General features: G+C 49.4%; 1 protein-coding gene and 1 long non-coding RNA gene across 3 annotated transcripts in view; one reads left to right on the plus strand and one right to left on the minus strand.

Annotated features, from left to right (window-relative positions):
* LOC144727777 (uncharacterized) overlaps positions 1-6,197 on the minus strand; it is a 43,812-nt gene extending 37,615 nt beyond the window's left edge. The window contains exon 1 of the long non-coding RNA XR_013587446.1: positions 5,370-6,197. This is a non-coding gene — a long non-coding RNA (uncharacterized LOC144727777). The remainder of the gene's footprint in view (positions 1-5,369) is intronic.
* Positions 5,569-18,513, plus strand: GSTO1 (glutathione S-transferase omega 1). Of its 2 annotated transcripts, XM_078606879.1 has the most exons (5): positions 5,593-5,807; positions 8,008-8,116; positions 9,433-9,658; positions 16,730-16,938; positions 17,943-18,513. In XM_078606879.1, the coding sequence occupies exons 1-5, from the start codon at positions 5,783-5,785 to the stop codon at positions 18,094-18,096; spliced, it is 723 nt and encodes a 240-aa protein (XP_078463005.1). In that variant the 5' UTR covers positions 5,593-5,782; the 3' UTR covers positions 18,097-18,513. The 2 variants fall into 2 exon arrangements, with proteins under 2 accessions (XP_078463004.1, XP_078463005.1); XM_078606878.1 differs by lacking the exon at positions 8,008-8,116 and having other exon boundaries at positions 5,569-5,807.
* Positions 18,514-21,059: the final 2,546 nt, after the last annotated feature.

The following is a 21,059-nucleotide window of genomic DNA, read 5'->3' on the forward strand; positions in this document are numbered from 1 at the left end:
ACTCACCCTCACCACTCACCCTCACCACTCATCCTCACCAATCACACTCACCACTCTCCCTCACCACTCTCCCTCACCACTCATCCTCACCAATCACACCCTCACCAATCACCACTCACCCTCAACACTCACCCTCACCACTCACCACTCACCCTCACCATTCACCCTCACCACTCTCCCTCACCACTCTCCCTCACCACTCATCCTCACCAATCACACCCTCACCAATCACCACTCACCACTCACCCTCAACACTCACCCTCACCACTCACCACTCACTCTCACCATTCACCCTCACCACTCTCCCTCACCACTCTCCCTCACCACTCATTCTCACCAATCACACCCTCACCAATCACCACTCACCCTCAACACTCACCCTCACCACTCACCACTCACCCTCACCATTCACCCTCACCACTCTCCCTCACCACTCTCCCTCACCACTCATCCTCACCAATCACACCCTCACCAATCACCACTCACCCTCAACACTCACCATCACCACTCACCCTCACCATTCACCCTCACCACTCTCCCTCTACACTCTCCCTCACCACTCATCCTCACCAATCACACCCTCACCAATCACCAATCACCACTCACCCTCAACACTCACCCTCACCACTCACCACTCACCCTCACCATTCACCCTCACCACTCTCCCTCACCACTCTCCCTCACCACTCATCCTCACCAATCACACCCTCACCAATCACCACTCACCACTCACCCTCAACACTCACCCTCACCACTCACCCTCACCATTCACCCTCACCACTCTCCCTCACCACTCTCCCTCACCACTCATCCTCACCAATCACACCCTCACCAATCACCACTCACCACTCACCCTCAACACTCACCCTCACCACTCACCACTCACCCTCACCATTCACCCTCACCACTCTCCCTCACCACTCTCCCTCACCACTCATCCTCACCAATCACACCCTCACCAATCACCACTCACCCTCAACACTCACCCTCACCACTCACCACTCACCCTCACCATTCACCCTCACCACTCTCCCTCACCACTCTCCCTCACCACTCATCCTCACCAATCACACCCTCACCAATCACCACTCACCACTCACCCTCAACACTCACCCTCACCACTCACCCTCACCATTCACCCTCACCACTCTCCCTCACCACTCTCCCTCACCACTCATCCTCACCAATCACACCCTCACCAATCACCACTCACCACTCACCCTCAACACTCACCCTCACCACTCACCCTCACCATTCACCCTCACCACTCTCCCTCACCACTCTCCCTCACCACTCATCCTCACCAATCACACCCTCACCAATCACCACTCACCCTCAACACTCACCCTCACCACTCACCACTCACCCTCACCATTCACCCTCACCACTCTCCCTCACCACTCTCCCTCCCCACTCATCCTCACCAATCACACCCTCACCAATCACCACTCACCCTCACCACTTGCCACTCACCCTCACCACTCACCACTCACCCTCACCATTCACCCTCACCACTCTTCCTCACCACTCTCCCTCACCACTCATCCTCACCAATCACACCCTCACCAATCACCACTCACCACTCACCCTCCACCTCACCGCTCACCCTCACCACTCAACCTCCCCTCACCACTCACTAATCACCACTCACAATCGCCACTCACAACCGCCACTCACCCTCACCACTCACCCTCACCACTCATCCTCACCAATCACACTCACCACTCTCCCTCACCACTCTCCCTCACCACTCATCCTCACCAATCACACCCTCACCAATCACCACTCACCCTCAACACTCACCCTCACCACTCACCCTCACCATTCACCCTCACCACTCTCCCTCACCACTCTCCCTCACCACTCATCCTCACCAATCACACCCTCACCAATCACCACTCACCACTCACCCTCAACACTCACCCTCACCACTCACCACTCACCCTCACCATTCACCCTCACCATTCTCCCTCACCACTCTCCCTCACCACTCATCCTCACCAATCACACCCTCACCAATCACCACTCACCACTCACCCTCAACACTCACCCTCACCACTCACCCTCACCATTCACCCTCACCACTCTCCCTCACCACTCTCCCTCACCACTCATCCTCACCAATCACACCCTCACCAATCACCACTCACCACTCACCCTCAACACTCACCCTCACCACTCACCACTCACCCTCACCATTCACCCTCACCACTCTCCCTCACCACTCTCCCTCACCACTCATCCTCACCAATCACACCCTCACCAATCACCATTCACCCTCAACACTCACCCTCACCACTCACCACTCACCCTCACCATTCACCCTCACCACTCTCCCTCACCACTCTCCCTCACCACTCATCCTCACCAATCACACCCTCACCAATCACCACTCACCACTCACCCTCAACACTCACCCTCACCACTCATCCTCACCAATCACACCCTCACCAATCACCACTCACCCTCAACACTCACCCTCACCACTCACCCTCACCATTCACCCTCACCACTCTCCCTCACCACTCTCCCTCACCACTCATCCTCACCAATCACACCCTCACCAATCACCACTCACCACTCACCCTCAACACTCACCCTCACCACTCACCCTCACCATTCACCCTCACCACTCTCCCTCACCACTCTCCCTCACCACTCATCCTCACCAATCACACCCTCACCAATCACCACTCACCACTCACCCTCAACACTCACCCTCACCACTCACCCTCACCATTCACCCTCACCACTCTCCCTCACCACTCTCCCTCACCACTCATCCTCACCAATCACACCCTCACCAATCACCATTCACCCTCAACACTCACCCTCACCACTCACCACTCACCCTCACCATTCACCCTCACCACTCTCCCTCACCACTCTCCCTCACCACTCATCCTCACCAATCACACCCTCACCAATCACCACTCACCCTCAACACTCACTCTCACCACTCACCACTCACCCTCACCATTCACCCTCACCACTCTCCCTCACCACTCTCCCTCACCACTCATCCTCACCAATCACACCCTCACCAATCACCACTCACCACTCACCCTCAACACTCACCCTCACCACTCACCACTCACCCTCACCATTCACCCTCACCACTCTCCCTCACCACTCATCCTCACCAATCACACCCTCACCAATCACCACTCACCCTCAACACTCACCCTCACCACTCACCCTCACCATTCACCCTCACCACTCTCCCTCACCACTCTCCCTCACCACTCATCCTCACCAATCACACCCTCACCAATCACCACTCACCCTCACCACTTGCCACTCACCCTCACCACTCACCACTCACCCTCACCATTCACCCTCACCACTCTCCCTCACCACTCCACCTCCCCTCACCACTCACTAATCACCACTCACAATCGCCACTCACAACCGCCACTCACCCTCACCACTCACCCTCACCACTCATCCTCACCAATCACACCCTCACCATTATATTTTTGCCCCAGTCAACGCCGGATATTTCCCATTCGTAGCAGTTCATATCAACTCTATAACCAACTTATATTAAAAGGGAACAGCGCAATCCTAAAGTAATCTACAACCTTCGATTAGTCCTTTGTGCGATTCAAAGAATCGATTCCTGGCATTTTGGGGGTTAACATTTTGAATGACAGTTTTATTTTCATTGGTATGTTATGTTTTAATGTTTTCAGGAGTTTTTAATTACATTTTTGCCCCGGTCAACGCCGGATATTTCCCGTTCGTAGCAGTTTATATCGACTTTAACCAACTTATAGTAAACGGGAATCGTCCGATTCTAAAGGAATCTACAACCTTCGATTCCTTTGCGCGATTCAGAGAATCGATTCTTGGCTCGTCGGGTTTAAAAGTAATTACACAGTTGTATTTTCATTGGTATGTAATGTTTTAAAGTTTTCAGAAGATTTTAAATGTATTTTCCCCCCGGGCAACGCCGGGTATATCGAGTTTATACCACAAAGTCGTCGCTTGACACGGGTGGGGTGTCGAGGCCTAGTACCGTGCAGAGCCTCCGGACTCGCCTAGATTGCCCACTCGGCTGAGGCTGGGTACTGGGGCCGTTACCCCCCCCCCCCCGCGCTACAATAATACTGTTTAATCGCTATAATTTTATTATCTACCGACCCTATAATAGTAATTGCACACATTGGGGTGGGGGGGGAGTGAAGAGGACGTGAAACTTTGATGAATTTACCTCAGAGTCGCGTGTTAATGCGTGCACATATTTTTAACGGGAATTCAAAATGGCGTCCACCCCGCAGCGAATGCGTTGCTACCCGTTGCCAGGGGCAACTGCCGTGGTCCGCAACGGTCGGCAATAGTAAATAAATAAATAAAGCGTTAACTAAATAAATAAAGAGAAATCGCACTAAATCGATAATCGGTCCGATTTAAAGTTTAGAGACGAAAAATCGGAAATGCCTAAGTTTACCGCGGGGCCGGGGGCGTGCCCACCTGCAAAATTTAATCTCGCCGAACCCCACGGTCCGAGAGTTACATCCCCCGCAAGGGAGCGTACCGAGACGGACAGACGGATGGACAGACAGACAGACAAAAAAATAATTATATAGGTTAGATTAACCCCCACGACGAAACTCCACGCCACGGACCGAGGGACCCTGGGATCTGTGACAAATGTTTTAAAGACAACAAGAGTTATCGACCAATGCGATGTTTTTTTTAAACATCACGAACCGCGCGGGTCGTGTGCGGCTGCGTGAACGAGCGAGTGCGAGCACGTGATTCGGGCAAAATCAACAACCACCAAGCGAAACAAAAAAGATAAAATTCTCACGACAGCACAGCGTGGGTGGGCACCGGGTAATCGTTGCAACACTTTTTAAATCCTTTATATTAAGTTCGCTTGCTTGCTTGCTTGCATGCTTGCTTGTGTGCTTGCTTAGGACCGTGCAAATCTTTCGCTCGTTTTTTAATCCACTTCCCGTGATCCAATCGAGCTGACATTTTCCACACAGACTCGTTGTGCCAGACAATTAATGTTCATGAAAAAAAATTCCAAAAATTTTACACTTTTTAGGCAAAAAAAAAATATTTTACATATATTCAAATAGAACTCATTCATCGCTTTGGCTGAACGTCACAGTATAAGAGCCCAGAGCGTAACCCCTCCACAGGCCGTGGTGGAGTAGCGCAGTTGGTAGCGCCCTCGCTTCCCATGCCAAAGGTCGCGGGATTGATCCCCGCGTCCTCCACAGGCGAATATTTTTAAATCCTTTATATTAAGTTCGCTGCCACGCATATAAAGGATTTATAGTGAAAAACTTTGTTTTTACGGGTTATACTTATTACATTGCCACATCGGACTTCACCTGAGGCAATAGCGTTACCTTATCAGTGTCCTCGCCATGCTACAAAGTCCCCACCTACAAGAGAAACACAAAGCTTGTGGTGTTGCTGTTTGCCCGTGTTGAAACGGCTGTACGCCCGTACGGGCCTGCACCCTCAAGTTCCCTGTCACAAGAGGAATGAATCGGGGCACAACCCGTACGAGTTGACGCCGCACGTCAACAGTAGTCAGGGCGGGGGGGTAGAGGTTGCGCAATGTGCACGGCCATTGCGCAACGTTGTAGGCCGGCCACGTCGAGAGCGGCCACAGCCGCTTCTGGGCGTTTCTGCCGAGTTCGCCGTCTTCGCCGCTTGTTGGCACCACCTCCGCCCGCGTGTGCGACACAAGAACTCGCAGGTCGCCCTGTGGCGGCTTCCTGTAACTTCACTCGCTCCATCGACAACGAGCGGCGCGATGGCGGGGAAGGTGTTGAGGGAAGGCGAGTACCGCGCAGTGTCACACGTTCGGGGCGGGGGGGGGAGTTTGTCTCTCTCTCACACCCTCTCTCTTTCACGTACTCTCTCACACATACTCTCTCACACACGTACTCTCTCACGTACTCTCTCACACACACGCTCACTCTCACACACACACTCTCTCTCTCACGTACTCTCTCACACGTACTCTCTCACACTCTCTCTCACGTACTCTCTCCCCCACACACGTGTGTGTGGGGGAGAGAGTACGTGTGACGGTGTGAGAGGGAGCGAGGACTCTGCTATACGGCGCAGTGTTTAGAGTTCCATAAATGTGCGGGGTGTCGCTTCTCTCTCGGTTGCGTCACGTCCCGGCTGGCGCGACTGGTTCCTGTTCGCCATTCATTGTAGCTCCTCCACCTCCCCCTTCGTTGATCCACTGCTGGATGAAGGCCCCAATTGCATACCGTGTCAACCCATACTGTTTGGCCCGTATTGTTGTACAGGGAAATTGAGTTTTCAGGCCCATACAGCGTACAGCCGTTTCAACAATACGGGCAAAACATTAGTTTTTGTCTTATTTGTTTGTGTTTCTCCCTCATGGTAGGATGAACGTTGAGATTTATACGGGGCACGGGGTGACCAATAAGGTGTGAATTGGTCAGTAATAAGGTTGGCACTGATAGGGGGTTGACAGGTGATGCTGTTGCTCCACTGCTGGATGAAGGCCTCCCCACTCATGCCGTGCAAGCCGCGCGGATTCGACTTCACCACTGTCTGCACATGAAACTAGACCCTGCCTCTCATCATCGTCACCACCACCATCAGTCCACTGCTGGATGAAGGCCGCCTTCTCCCCCTTCCAACTATAACTGCAATCAATACCAACACCCGCCATCCGCCACTAAGTGACGATGACGTCCGCACGGCGCCTGTGCCAGGCTAGGTGCACTTTGAGGCTGCCACGTGAATTGTCGAAGGCTCGCTGCTGGCAGGAGGTGACGGGGCGGACCCTGTCGGTGCCACGGCTTGGCAGACTGAGATGACCGGTAGATGCACCACCAGCTGTGCCCCCTACTGTTCCAACTTGCTGTGCTTTAACAACCCGTTGCTCCGCTCGTTGTTGTGAGCGCCGCTCCTATGCCCTCCGTTGCTGAAGGGCGATTGCTTCCAACTGCCCAGTGACAGCCACGTCCTTCACGAGTCTCTCACCCGGTCTCTGCTGCAATGCAGTCACCCGTCTTAACCTGTTCGGTAACATGGCTATGGGCCGATTTAATCGATTTTTGTTTTCCACGGATAAGAGAGAGTAGTTGATTTGGCAAATTCATCCTATTATCCACGGATAAGAGGAGTAAAATTGCGGATAGTCCCACAGATTATAGGATCCGCGGTAAATACTTCTCCAGTTAGCATAACATTAAATACATTGTTTAATTGTAACATCGGTGGTGAGTGAGATCAGAACCTGCCCTGCTCACCTCCCCCTTCACGAATCGACACTAACCTGCAATGGTGAAGTATGGTCAAACTACGCTTAAAGGGTGACACTGCATGGGGGAGGTCTTCATCCAACAGTTGATGAACAAAGTGACTGCCATCTCTGTACAGCAATAGGGCATCTGTCGCCAGTGAGTCGGTGGTATGCAGAATGTTTTGGCATCACTCAGTTCAGAGCAAACACTGTTGTGGTTGCATTGTACTGTAATTATTGCTTCGTGTTTTCTATCATAAGTATAAACGAGCATGAATTTTATTTTTAGTCCTGCATATTTTTATACGTGTATTGCGCAGAGCCAATACACGTAAAATTTAGTTTTTTTAATAATCCCGAATGCTCATGGAGCCAGACTCGGGCATGATTGGCTTTATGAGAGTGCATTGTGAATGAATTGACGCTCATAGAGCCAGACCAAGACACGTTTGGGATACTTCGGGATCATTGTTAATGACTGAGGCTCATAGAGCTAGATCAAGACTTCTTTGGGATTCGGTGTTAATGCGGAGTCAATTTTAAAGGTCTACAATTCTGCAGATAAGCACCTAGCTAGCTATATGCATAATGCAGTGGCTCGGAGACCCATCAGAGGTGCTCGTTGAAGGCCCCATGATCCATTGGGTTCCTTGATCTGCATCTCCGATTAGCGCGGTTGATTACGTACAGTGCGTAAGAAGTTCAACACGCACATGTCACTGTGCTCTCCTACACCTCGACCTCTGCAGGCGACCCAGCGCCAGCACCGGTGGCGACTGGAAAGCTGCGCCTCTACAGCATGCGCTTCTGCCCCTTTGCCCAAAGGCCCCGTCTTGTCTTGGCAGCCAAGGGCATCGAGTGGGTACACACATGTCGTCACTGGCAGCCTTGGGAGGCCAACATCCCATCTAACAGCAATCATAGTATCACTGCCGATATCCCAGTACAGGCATACCTCCAATAGCATTCAGGATGCGTTATTGGTCAACGGAGCGCTGTACGAAACGGCGCTATAGGAGGTCACTATAACATGGTTCCAATGGAGATGTGTTCTCGACCGGGATTTAATTTTTTACCTCTTGAGGGCTTCATTGGGGTATCGGTAATGGCCTTAATAATTATACTGTATGAAAGCATTTTATCAATAAAAATCATAACTTTTAATGGTAATAACATAAAAATAATACAATAAGTTACGTACTCACAAGTGCATTCGGTCGAGCTTGCGTAAGAATAACCACAATCTGCCGGAAACACACGTCGCCCCAGGAAACTATGCAGTACTAAACAATGGGATTACTCGATCCATAGATTAATTAATTATCAATGAATCGATGCAGTGATTAACCCTCAATTGATACTCAAAGGTGGCTGTTGGATCGACTGAGCAGAATCAATACAATATAAATCTCAATTAGAGTTCCACAAGACCATGTACGGGCAAAGAGACACCTCTATGGGCAATGCCATGCCTACTTTCTTCCACATATGGGCTGATCGGCGCAGCAATTTTCTTCCAGGACAAAGAGCATTATAAGGAAACAGCATTATAGGAGGCAGCGCTATTACTGAATAATTGATCACCTTTCCACCTCCATCCAAATCATTGCTTATCTTCTTGTGCCCTGGTTGCTGCTTCCAAAGATAAACACACTCCTCATTCGCTTGGGTGTTGTGGTAGTTGATAGCCTGTGCGCTATTGCCATCCCTCTTCAATCTCCTCAGCTCGTGTTTTCATTATATTTTGGTATTTTAATAATTTGTATTTATCACGTAGGTTTTTGCAGTCGATATGATTCATTATTGATTTTTGGCTTAGGTCCAGAAATGATATTGCCAAATTTTTGTTGTGAAATCCCTGACCACCCGAGATAGCCAAACAAATTAAGTTGTCGCATGTACAAGGCTTAAATGCGCTAATTATTTTAGTTTCACTTTACCGGTAATTTGAGGATCAATTCTTAAGTGAATTTAGCAGTTAGATACGACGGGTTACTTGAAACTGCATCAAGCAGCCTCAGATGATGAAACCAGGAATAAGAATAATTGTATTGTTTTTATTTTTGTATTACGTTTTACGTCTATATTGTTGTCTTTTGCAACATTTTGACATACTCTTATGTTTAGTCGACAACTAACTTTCGCTGCACATTGTTACATGGCTTGGTGGGCAGGTACGAGACGGTGAACATCCACCTGAAGGCGAAGCCGGCATGGTTCCTGGAGCGCTGTCCAGGGGGGCTGGTGCCAGTGCTGGAGAACGACAGCGGCGAGCTGGTGCCAGAGTCCCTGGTGGTGTCCGACCTCCTAGATCAGCTGTACCCCGAGCCGCCCCTCTACCCGCGGGGCCAGCCCTACACGCAAGCCAAGCAGCGCCTGCTCATCGAGGGATTCGGCAAGGTGTGTATGGAAGAGCAACATCGCAAAGAGCTGGTATATTCGGTTATTTAAGTTATCGAATACTGTGGCGCCTCCCATTTACCGTGTCCATCCTAGAATCAATGCTGGATGTAATATCCCCCAGAATGAATAACTTACAGTTGCGGAAACCAGCTTTAGTCAAATCTTTCCATGTCAATCAACTATAGCCAGGCAATCCGATTGATGAAATAATATCATACATATCGATTCAATGACTCTATTGTCACGGAAAAATAGTTGGAGAAAAAAATATATATCACTTTTGTTCGAATGTATGCTGCTAGACTGGAGGTGATTAGTTATGGTCAAATGCACAATTAATTTATAGGCATGAGTCCTCATTCAAATAAAGAAACAACTTGCATCCTTGATTAAATCCACTGCTGGATGTAGGCTTCCGCACCAGTCATAGGGGTAGTATCCCTGTGCTGGTTAGTAGGGGTTTCATGCGATCGATGCCCGGTCACAGAGTTCACAGTGCAATGCATGCACAACTGCGCACCGCCTATCCACCCCCATTCGCTACTGCCCAGAGTGAATTGCATCACAAGACTTCGGTCCTAAGATGTCAATGACCATTTGTTAGTTCACCAACACATTATTACTTCCACTGCAATTAGTTTTTTTTATTTTTCAAGAATTATAGTTCACAGTAACAACGTTTGTTAAAAGTACAGGAGACCCTTGAATATCACGGGCTTATCTTTCGTGTTTTAGACCTATCGCGAGCAACCTCTTTGTCTACCAATTTTGCGTTCACATGGGTTAGTTTTGGCGTTTCATGGGTAGACTGTACCCAGAAGTGCTGTATTATTGGCTGGAACCGTGGGGTGGGGCGCGCGAGGGACACGAGGCAGTTAGTGGCACCTCAACCTTTGCCCTGCAAGCATCTTGCAGACAAAGTCAAAGACCCCCCATATAGCCTTAACATACTGTTGGGGCAACTGCTATGAGCCAGCACCTATGACACAGAGGGGTTAGTGGCCAGCACCACGACCGGCCGCCTTTATCTCCAAGTAGCGATGTTTACACATCGCACCAGATCCTCATTTGAGGCTTAGTCGATCTAGGGGAGGCCCAGGACCGATTCAGACAATCGTCACTAGGGTTGGGCGTGAGCGGGAATCGAACTTGGGTCGCCGGGTTCATAGCGCAACGAGCTAACCGTAACACTACCGCTCCCAACTTGCGGATAAACACACAGACCCGCTTTGGATCATCATCATGAATGCTAAGTACAGGATTTATTCAGTATTTATACTACTATTTATTCTCTAGGAATGTTTTTGGTATCGGGTTTTTACATGTTTATTTCAATTATTCAGTTTACTTACCTAACCCCATCATTTAGGTGAGGTTTAAGTATTGAATATCGTGGTTTTGGCCTTTGCGCCACTTTACAAGAACGTAACCCCCGTGATATTCACAGGTCTCCTTTAGCCAATTTATGTTTTTTTCTCATGAAAGAACTTTCAAACTCGTGTGGACATTCTCGGATAGTGTAGCTACAAACGCTGTTTGGATCGACACACGTGCAGGTTAGTGGTGATCCAATGTGGTTCTTTATAACTGCATTGTGCCACTCCTAGGTTGATTCTTGTCTAAAATTATTAATCGACTGGTGTATAAACACAGGTGCAGGCGAGACAAAGTAGGCCAACCTCCGTTCGTTGGTACCGGTCGACCGACCGTTTGTTTGCCATGTGGTCCAAGGGTGTGACTATAAATGGATGGGGACACGTGTTTTTTGCCCAAGTGCGTGTTGTGTATTTTATCATTCTGCCACACTGCCCACTTACGGTCAGATGCTTCGCTTTGAGATGGCTTGTGCTCATTTAATCACAATTTTGGACGAGGCTGGACTATGTTATATCAGGGGTGGAGCTGCCAGATCCTTTCTGACTCTGCTCAATATAATCTGTTTTGTAACAGTTTACTGGATTGCTGCTCCAGCGCTCACTGATTCACTCCATTCACTCTAATTATCGTACATTGACTTCCTTCTTGTCACTCTTTTATTGCTAGTACCATGGTCAATGTTCTTATGAACTTCCCTCCTTGATACTTCTGTAGTGAGTCCAACTGAGTCGCAGACGTTGTCTTGGGAGCAACATGTTTTATTCAACTCTTAGCACAACATACTCCAGGCTGTTAACACAACACACTCAAGGCTATTAACACAACATACTCCAGGCTATTAACACAACACACTCCAGGCTATTAACACAACACACTCTCGGGTGCTGACCACCCAACTAACCACGCTACGGCGGAACTAGACACGGTTTCACTATCCCGGTGCGGACCACAAGCTGGGTCCCAGACCGCGTGGCTGGAGGCTTCTTCAAGCTTGATGTGGATCTCATGCCTTTCCAACAGTAAGAACCCCGAGCCCCTCACAGGGCCCCCCCTTATATCGGGTCGGGCTTTGGCTGGCTCCGCCTCTCGCTCCACCCACCTTCTCGATCTCTCTCGACCTTGCCCGAGGGCTCTCGAGAGTTCTTCCCGGACCACGTGACCACCCATTAGCCCCCTCCACCGGTGGCCCCCCTCCAGTATCATCCGGTCACATGTCCCCAGGTCAGCCAGAGTATCATGCCCCCAACGTAACCCCAGCTGGCTGACGCTCTCTCAATGGGAGCCCGCACTGCACGCTGTGCGTGGCCATCACGCTTAACCAGCGCTCACCCAAGCCCCCACTAGGGCTGGTACTACACCCCGTGTGCGGGGTGTACACCCAACAGTATCCATCCCGCCGTGGCCTCACAAGCCAGGCACCACACAGTGACATTCCCAGTCACTACACTTCAACCATTATCATGGACTCATTCAACCAGGTGGCTGTTTACTCTTATCCATGCTGTATTCAGAAATGTATTTCTCTTGTATCTAGTTTTCTCACGCTGCTAATCTTTGGAACTATCTCCATATTATCTCTTTTCCAAAGTTCCAATTATCTTTTTCAGTTTTAGCAAGTTGTGGTAGCACACACCTGTATCCAGCACTGGAGGCGATTGTTGATTCTTGACATAAATGTTGTTAAATTTTCTAGTTGCCCCCTCACACACGTACGTTTTTCTGGGTGCTCTGGTTTCCTCATACATTTATACACACTCATTCATTGACTGAAAACATCTTAATATATAAAGGACTGCAGAGTTTGGGCAATTGGTAACACTGGCCTGAAGCGTGGCTCCCTTTCCCGCTTGTTTGCTGTTCCTTATTCCTCGTAGTCATTATTTCACTTCAAGAGGGAGTAAATACTGTGCAGCATGTTACAAGTCGACATTATTAATATTAACGGAATTTTTTTATTATCTGCTATACTATCATTTGTGCTTTCACTTATGCTTTATAACTTCTTGCCACCATCTCTTTTTCCCAAGTTTGTTTAAGCTCACTCAGTTTGAAGAAATGTGTTAGTTCTTATATGCTATTCCCTCATCGTTGCTGTTAGTTGCCAGCCACTTTGGAATATAGGCATTTGGGCATGTGCTTCGCAACTGCACATCAAAGTATAATAATCATAAACCTACATGGAGAACAACTACAGCAGCCTGAGGTGGGATTGTTTAACATGTAGGCTTTCGCGACAAATATCATCCATAATAGAGTTTTTTTTTGGGTTGGATCGCGTAAATATGTGTCGTTAAAACCCGCCACCACCCGACACAGCCAACTAGTAAGGGTTGTCATGTAAACAGAACATGCCAATTCGTCACTAGTACAGCACACCGGTGTGTTGGAGACAGTGGCGGCTCCTGCAAAATCTCTCAGGGGGGGCAAATGTCTGGATGATTGATAAGGATAAGGTCCACCCATGCAATGGATAAATTAACAGCTTAAGCATGTGTAGGGGTGTTAGAGAGAGAGCCCGTTATGCATGGCAGCCTATGGTAAACAAACACAGTAGGCGGGGCTACATGTGTGCACGAGCAGGTGCCCTCTGCGACGTCCGCGCCAGACACCCTGGGGGGTCGATTCGGTCATTATGATCCCCCGGGGCCCCACCCCTCAGGGAGGGGTTGGGTATAAAAGGGGAATGTATCGAAGGGCTCGGGAGTGTGGTGTTAGCTAAGAAGAGAAGAGGAAGACGTCCTAGATAGAGCCCTGGTCTCCCCCTGGCACGCCGTCCTTATCAGGACCGCGCAGGCTCGAGCCAGTGGCGTGGTACCAGAGCCAGAGCCAGTGCTGGTCTGGACTCTGGGTACCGGGCCCGACTGACCAGTGTCGGGCCAAGATAGCCTCCCCTAGCCCATTAGAGGAGGACTCAGAGGCAGGCTAGGGTTAGCCTAGAGGTGTGTCCTCAGATAGACGGGTGAGGGGGCCGATACCCCCTCAGTGTGTATGTCACAACGTATGGTGTTAAATAAACAAGTGTGCCTCCAACTCCGGTGTGAACGAGTCATAAGCGTTACTACACATGTAAAGGCAACTTCACTTCTTTAATATTAATGAAAAATAAAGTGACTCCTACAATACATCTTGTTTGTTTCTATACTCACTATTAATACAATCCACTCAGTTTCTTTTATTAAAGATTCCACTAGGTGGCGACAAATAATATTGTTGGATGAAACATGCTTACGTATGATGACGTAAGCACGTTAGTGCGAGCCCTCCCGGAAGCCATAGAGAATGCATTGCAGCGCCCGCCGTTCGATAAAAAACATCTTTGAATGTAAGTCTATGGGAACACTCTGGGCGATTCTCAGCCGGAGTGAAATCGCCCAAAAAGAGGCGGTACTCCACAGAACGTGACATGACGCTGATTGGACTATATCCAGAGGCACAGTAACGGCTCGCGAAACTCTGTGATTGAATGACATTGGTGGTGCGTCGCCCAATCGCCCTAATGAAGAAACCGCCCCTGGTTGGAGAGCCAAGCCACAACATTTACAATCTGAGTACGACGAGAATCTATCGAAATTGAAAAAAAAAATATTAACCGTTCGGATAGCTACCGACTAAGTGCTGCGTGGAAGCGAATCATCAAATAATACATTGTTTAAATGCATGCCTATACAGACCACCATACTTCAATAGGGATTACCGTTGGTATGGCTATTTTAATACACAATGGGCAGGAAGGACAAGATAAATGGGCTCGCATAATGCGCGTGCATAATGTACGTTGACTCATTAATCCCCCCCCCCCCCACTTTGCGCAAGAACGCAGAAGTGTGGTCACTACATCTACGCCTTTATATAAAGAACTAAATAGGTGGACTTCTCCACAAATCTGGCTGTCGCCTGATGAAGCTAGTTGTAATTACCGGTGAAACATCATACTCAAATGTTAAATGTTGTGACTTGGCTCCCCAACACACCGGCGTGCTGTACTAGTGACGAATTGGCTACGTTATGTTCTTTTGTTTGTATTATGACTGCAGGTATTGCGGTCTATGCAAACATGACTCCTTTTAAAAAGGTGTCAGTTTTGTTGCCAGATAGGAGGGTAAAAAAACAATTATATTTTTACTGGCAAATGAGGTTCCCATAGTTCTGTTTATGTGACAACCCTTACAGTTGGCTGTGTCGGGTGGTGGCTAGTTTAACGACACATTTATATATTTACGCGATCTAACCCAAAAAAAGCTATTATGGATGAGGTGGGATTATTCATCTCACTTATTGACGCTGCTCTTCTCATTGGCTGCTGTTTGTTTGGGCCTCCGACCTCCTACCAGATGGTGCGTTACATGCTGTAAGCCTGCACCCCTGGCTGTGTGTGTGTGCGTGGGCTTCACTTTCTGAGACTTGTCTCCCAGAGAGAGAGACAGCCGCCTGAATTGTCAGCTCTGACAGCGTGTTTGGAGCAATGAGTCACACAGACATACACATATACATACACCTACACACTCGTGTGCATACACGTACACTAAATACCTACAATGCCTAGTATACCATCGGAACCACAAGCCTTTGAAGTGTTCAGTTTGGATAGTATCTGACCTACGTCGTGCACTGAATCTTTGATGTTTCATCCCACTTGGAAGGAATTACTGTAGGTGGATTTTAACTTTTGTCATCCAGAGTCGAATTTATAATTGTGTAATGTGTAACCAACACGGAGGCGCACATGCTATAAGTTGGAGGCAACACGTTTAATAAACAACTATGAACACTTGAGTCCGCTAGCTAGGTGTGGCTATCTATCGCTATGTGCGTATGAGTTAAACTAAACGAACGGTTCAGCAGCACACATGCTGCTTGACCCACGAATCCCAGTCCAGACTGCACGACGAACGAGGAGCGACGAGTGAGGAGTGGAGAACGAAGAGCTTCCAGTTGATCACCACAATACGAGGCCCGAATCCCCTCGGCGCTCCCCCTTTATTTCTTGGTCGCGGCCTCGCTCCGCCCTCGGCCATGACCCCTGCTGTATCAAGGCCGGAGCTCCCCGCTCCCGGTCACGTATCCCTCAAACCTCCAATGGAGGCTCCCAGCGCTCAGCGGCACTCCAGAAACCGTGGCTGGCGCAACAATGTAGTAACCTCTATTTGTGTTGAATTTCGATTTAAAGCTTTCGTGACTGCAGGGATTCATCTTATTGGTTCTTTCGGTAAAGTCACGTAGAAGGGAAATAATAAAAATTAAACATAATAAAATAAAATTCTCACGACGTTTCGGCCACAACGCAAGCAGCCATCCTCAGGTGAAGAACAAGGCTGTCGGAAAGACAGCATCCGAATCATTCGGACACTGTCTTTATTATTTTATTATTTCCCTTCTACGTGACTTTACCGAAAGAACCAAGAAGAAGGCTCTATTTGTGTATCTACAGTTGCATAAAAATAAACAAATGCAATACACTTAGGATGTATCTTCCATGTACAGAAAACCGCATCTCACGATGCTGTAAAGTGAATCACTGAAAACACATAGCTTTTCCCAAATATATGCAGTTTACACCTGTCCATGTCTCTCACACATTGGAAACACTGTTAATGAGCCCTCGCCCCGTTAAATATTAGGCACACATTCATTTGTTGACAAGGCAATCATTGGCGCCATCTTGTTAATGAGCCCCGCTGTGCGTGCTGCCAGACGGTGAGCCTCTTCTACAAGATTTTTAGCGCCTCGCTGAAGGAGGAGAGTGCCGTCGAGGCGGAGGGGGAGTTCCAGAAGTCGCTGGCGCCATACGAGAAGCATCTACAGGCCTCGGGCAAGACGTTCCTGGGTGGTGCCCGGCCCAGCATGGCCGACTACATGGTGTGGCCGTGGATGGAACGGCTGCCCGCCGTGGGCGCACTGCGGTGAGTGCAGCTGACCGCAGAGATGTAAGAAGAGGACGTCACATTGTCACGGTCGTGGACATTATATTCCGTCATGGTGATTTGGCATTTTTCCCGTGGGAATACATGTGGGGTACGGTTTTTAATTGATTCACCCAGTGCAGGCTTCTCCTGAAAAGCAGTCTTTAGTATCAGGTATGCTTTTCTGGCAATCGGATGAAGGCTTCCCCATGCCGTATTCGTAAAAGTGGTTTTAACATATTTCACCATGCTGGGCAGTGGCGGGTTGGTGAAGCAGAGGGCTATAACCGGTTCAGATATCAATCACCAATGAGGTTAACCGTAGCCGATTTGTTTAATAGTGTTTTATTCTGCATATTTATGCTGACATTTGTGTAATAAGAGCCTATGTCCGGCTCACGTGGTGATCGGCTCTGCCGGTCCTGCTTTACAGCCAATGGGGGGAGAGCCTGGGAGCATGGCCCTGGCGTGATCGAGGGGTGCCAGCTAGGGTGATTGGTTCTGCTGGTCTTGGCCTCAGCCAATGGGAAGACAAGTCAGGGGCGTGGTCCCGGAAGTTGATGGGGAATCTAGAAGATTTGGCGCAGGCTACCAAGGATTGGCTGGAGCGTACCACGTGACCCAGGCATTAAATAAGGGGAGAGATGAACGACACGTGGTCAGACGAAGAACGAAGGAAGAGAGGGGCCACTCGCGAGCGGGGCTCCGAGTGCCACGTGGCGGTGCGTCTCTTGTGGTCTGTCTGGCCCACTTCCCGTTGCCTGCCAGCAGTGGGGGAGTACTTGTGAACTGGAATAAATAAAAGGACCGATTCCACAAGTCGTCTCCAAGAGTATTATTACATTTGCATTGTCATGTGTTATTACGCAATAACGCAGCCTTGAAATGTGGTTCAAATGTGGAGCACGATATAAGAATAATAGTTTCATCCTTTTTTTTTTACCTATTATTACTTTCAATCTTAACGTTGGATATCGCCCGTCCTGTTCTGTCTGTGCCTGCAGGGTGCTTGATGCGCTGCCTCGTCTCAAGGCCTGGTGGGAGGCCATGATGAAGGATGCGGCTGTGATAGCGACATTCATGGACATGGACACCTACAAGGAGTTTGGAAAGCGCTACGCAGCCAATGACATGGAGTCGTACGACATAGGGCTGTAGGGCGTGTGCTTCTGGAGGCCCTGCCGACCCAACCGCCAGCATCTCGACCCCATTGTGGGCAGATTGGTCTCCATGTCTTCGTTACAGGATGATGATGATTGACAATTCCTGGTGGAATTGCATTGATTGGAATGGAGATAGAGAAATTAAAATGGTCGCTTGTTAAAACGCACTTCCTTTATATTTTTTGCCGTACAAGTAAATTGTATTTTTAAATTGCGCACTCATAGGTTATGCTTGAGGTTTACTTTCAGTTTGGGTGTGCGGTGGGGTGGTGGCTGAACCTCCATTGCAAATTAATGGGAAACGTTAATGGCCACGATAAGGTTTGGGGATTGGATATGGTTTGGGCTACTGATTGACGGACGAGATATTGCCAGCATTTTGTGGTTATAAAACGCTACAGTTGCATGCTAAGTGTGTGGGAACATGAGTGTGTGTGGCTCTCGGCTCCCACACCCCCACCTCCACAAACCCACCCAAACTTCTCAGGGGCAAGATCAAACTCGGCAGCGCTCGACACTGAATCAGCGGCTTTTTGAGTCCATAGCCATGGGCCAGCAGGAGCCGTGTTGCGTGAGCAATTAAGCCCCTTAACTCTGGCACGGGCGATGGTTCTCTTGTAACAAACGCGCGATTGTGTGTATTGCATGCCAAACCTTGGGAGAGGCCCACACCGTTTTAAAGCTTCCCCCTGCTGCGATTCGTGTAATTGTGATGGAAATAAGCACGGTGTTTTTGAGTGTTGTATTTCTGTAATTCGCTCAATAGCATTCTTTATCACTGCCCTGGCTTGGCTCGGCCTGGCCTTGCTTGCATGCTCGATATAAACGACTGGAGGCGCGAGTGACGCCGCCGTGGTCGCAATGGGAAAGGGTCCCTCCTTTCCTTATGCCCGCCACACAAGGGTCCTGGCACCAGCGCCCTAAATGCCGGCGATGAGGGGGTCTTGCGTGCCGACACTCGGATCAACCCAACATTTTATGCATGGCAGCAAAGCTCCACGTGCTAGGTCAATTTGCACGGTTTTTACTGGGGCAAGTTGACAGCGGTGAAAAGTGCGACGATGGCACCGCCTATGTGGATCCCATTGCGAAACTAACCGTGGAGCCCCCCTTTGTTGTCCATATGGAAGCCCCTCTACCACTGCCAGGTATCGATCGAGACGACTGTTCTGCCATGCACACCGTCCTATTAATGGATGCCAATGAGGTTTAGCCAAAGTGAAGAGCGTGAAGCCGAACCCCGTGGGCTCCGATGCCTGCCATGTAGGGAACGTGGCTTCCCCCCGGCGCTTTCACTGGCGGAGGCGGCGGCGGCCAGGGTTCCCAGCCCCCACGTCCGTCAATCGGAACCTTTCGCTCGCTCCTGAACTGGAGCCATGCGCGCCTGGTGTGCGCTGGATGATGTTGGCCAAGGGCCCAACATTTTGGCTGTAATTTTCTCCATCGCTGACGTGACAACCTCCAGGGTGGTGTGTGACCTGTGGACTCATCCTGGCAGGATATTCAAACCCCATGTTGCCCCTCCCCGCACTTTCCCTCCATTCACTATATTTGCACTTAAACTAGAAATGAACCATGGCCAAAACCGATAAGGTTGCAGATTACAATGGAGAGGAGATGTAATCAGTTGTGTTGCTTAATATGCTCCACCTCAAGAGACTAGCCATAACACCTACCCTTTAGCCAACCCGTCACTAGTACGAGCCTTCCCACGGACCATAACCCAAGCAAACTGACCGTTGTAGTGAAGTCTGGTTGAAAAACCCACGTGATCAACACGGCGTGGAGAGCACTTCATCCAGGGCTATTGATTATTTTTAATTCCACTCATCAATTTATGTACGCCACTGTGACCACAGGGGTGACGAAAACTGATGGTGCTCTTTCCTAAGTGTGGCCGTTGTCAATCGCCAACAAATTTTACATCACATTTTCGGTCTCGCGACCGTTATCTGACTCCATTGCCTTCCACATATTCTCTCTGCTCCAGTAACTCGTCAAACTCCATTGAGTGAGAGGTTAACTCTTTCTCCGTAGCTGCCCCCTGCGGCATCTCATGCCCTCCCTCAGCCATTGGCATTGAAGAGACCCTTCTCTGGTTCAAAACCAGACTTGAGACATTTCACTGCTCCTTTTGCCGATGACCGAGTGCCTCGCTTTATGAAGGGCCTTTATTAGCCCCTTTACCCTCTCTGCTCTCCAGCTCCTTACTGCCTCCAATGACTCATCAAAAATACATCTTCCAAGCCCCAAGCTGCCAGATTTAGAAGCTTTATACATCCAGTGTCTAGGTCTGAATGGGTGTGGGGAGCGGTGGTGTAACAGCATATTGCCCTACGGACCCGGTCACCCAAGTTCGATTCCTGCTCAAGGATCAGTCCCAGGCCACCCCAAAATCGACTCGGCCTCAACCGAGTACATGGTGCAGTGTGTAAACATCGCCACTGGGTGTGGTGCTGGCCACCTACCCTCTGTGTGCCGCGTTAACCTTTGTAGGTGCTCGCTTAAAGCACTTGCCCAACAATCTGTTAAGGCGGGATCTTTTTCTGTTTTGTGTGGTTGTGTATGTGTGGGTTGTAGGTATGTGAGTGTGTGTGGGGAGTGGTAGCACAGTTGTTCATGCCCCATGATCCCACCCACTGATATAACCGTGTCGGGATCGTGCCCTAACCCTGGTACCACACGGGCCTTAAATGACCACCGAGTGCAGTGTGTAAACATCGACATCAGCGAGACAAAGGTGGCTGGGCACGGTGTTGGTCACACCACCAGATGCGCGGTGCAGGCCTTAATAGGTGCTCGCAAACAGCGCCTGTCTCTACAGTCTGTAGGAATACACAAGGGACGTGTGTGTGATATACCCGTGTATATAAATGTGTCGTGGGCAGTACAGAAAACCCCATGGTCCTGTATTTATATGCTCCCACACCTCTGCGCCCCATTCTTCACCAAGCGGGG

This window comes from Lampetra planeri, chromosome 26 (genome assembly GCF_965212315.1).
Source record: "Lampetra planeri chromosome 26, kcLamPlan1.2.h2, whole genome shotgun sequence".
NCBI classification, from domain to species: Eukaryota; Metazoa; Chordata; class Hyperoartia; order Petromyzontiformes; family Petromyzontidae; genus Lampetra; species Lampetra planeri.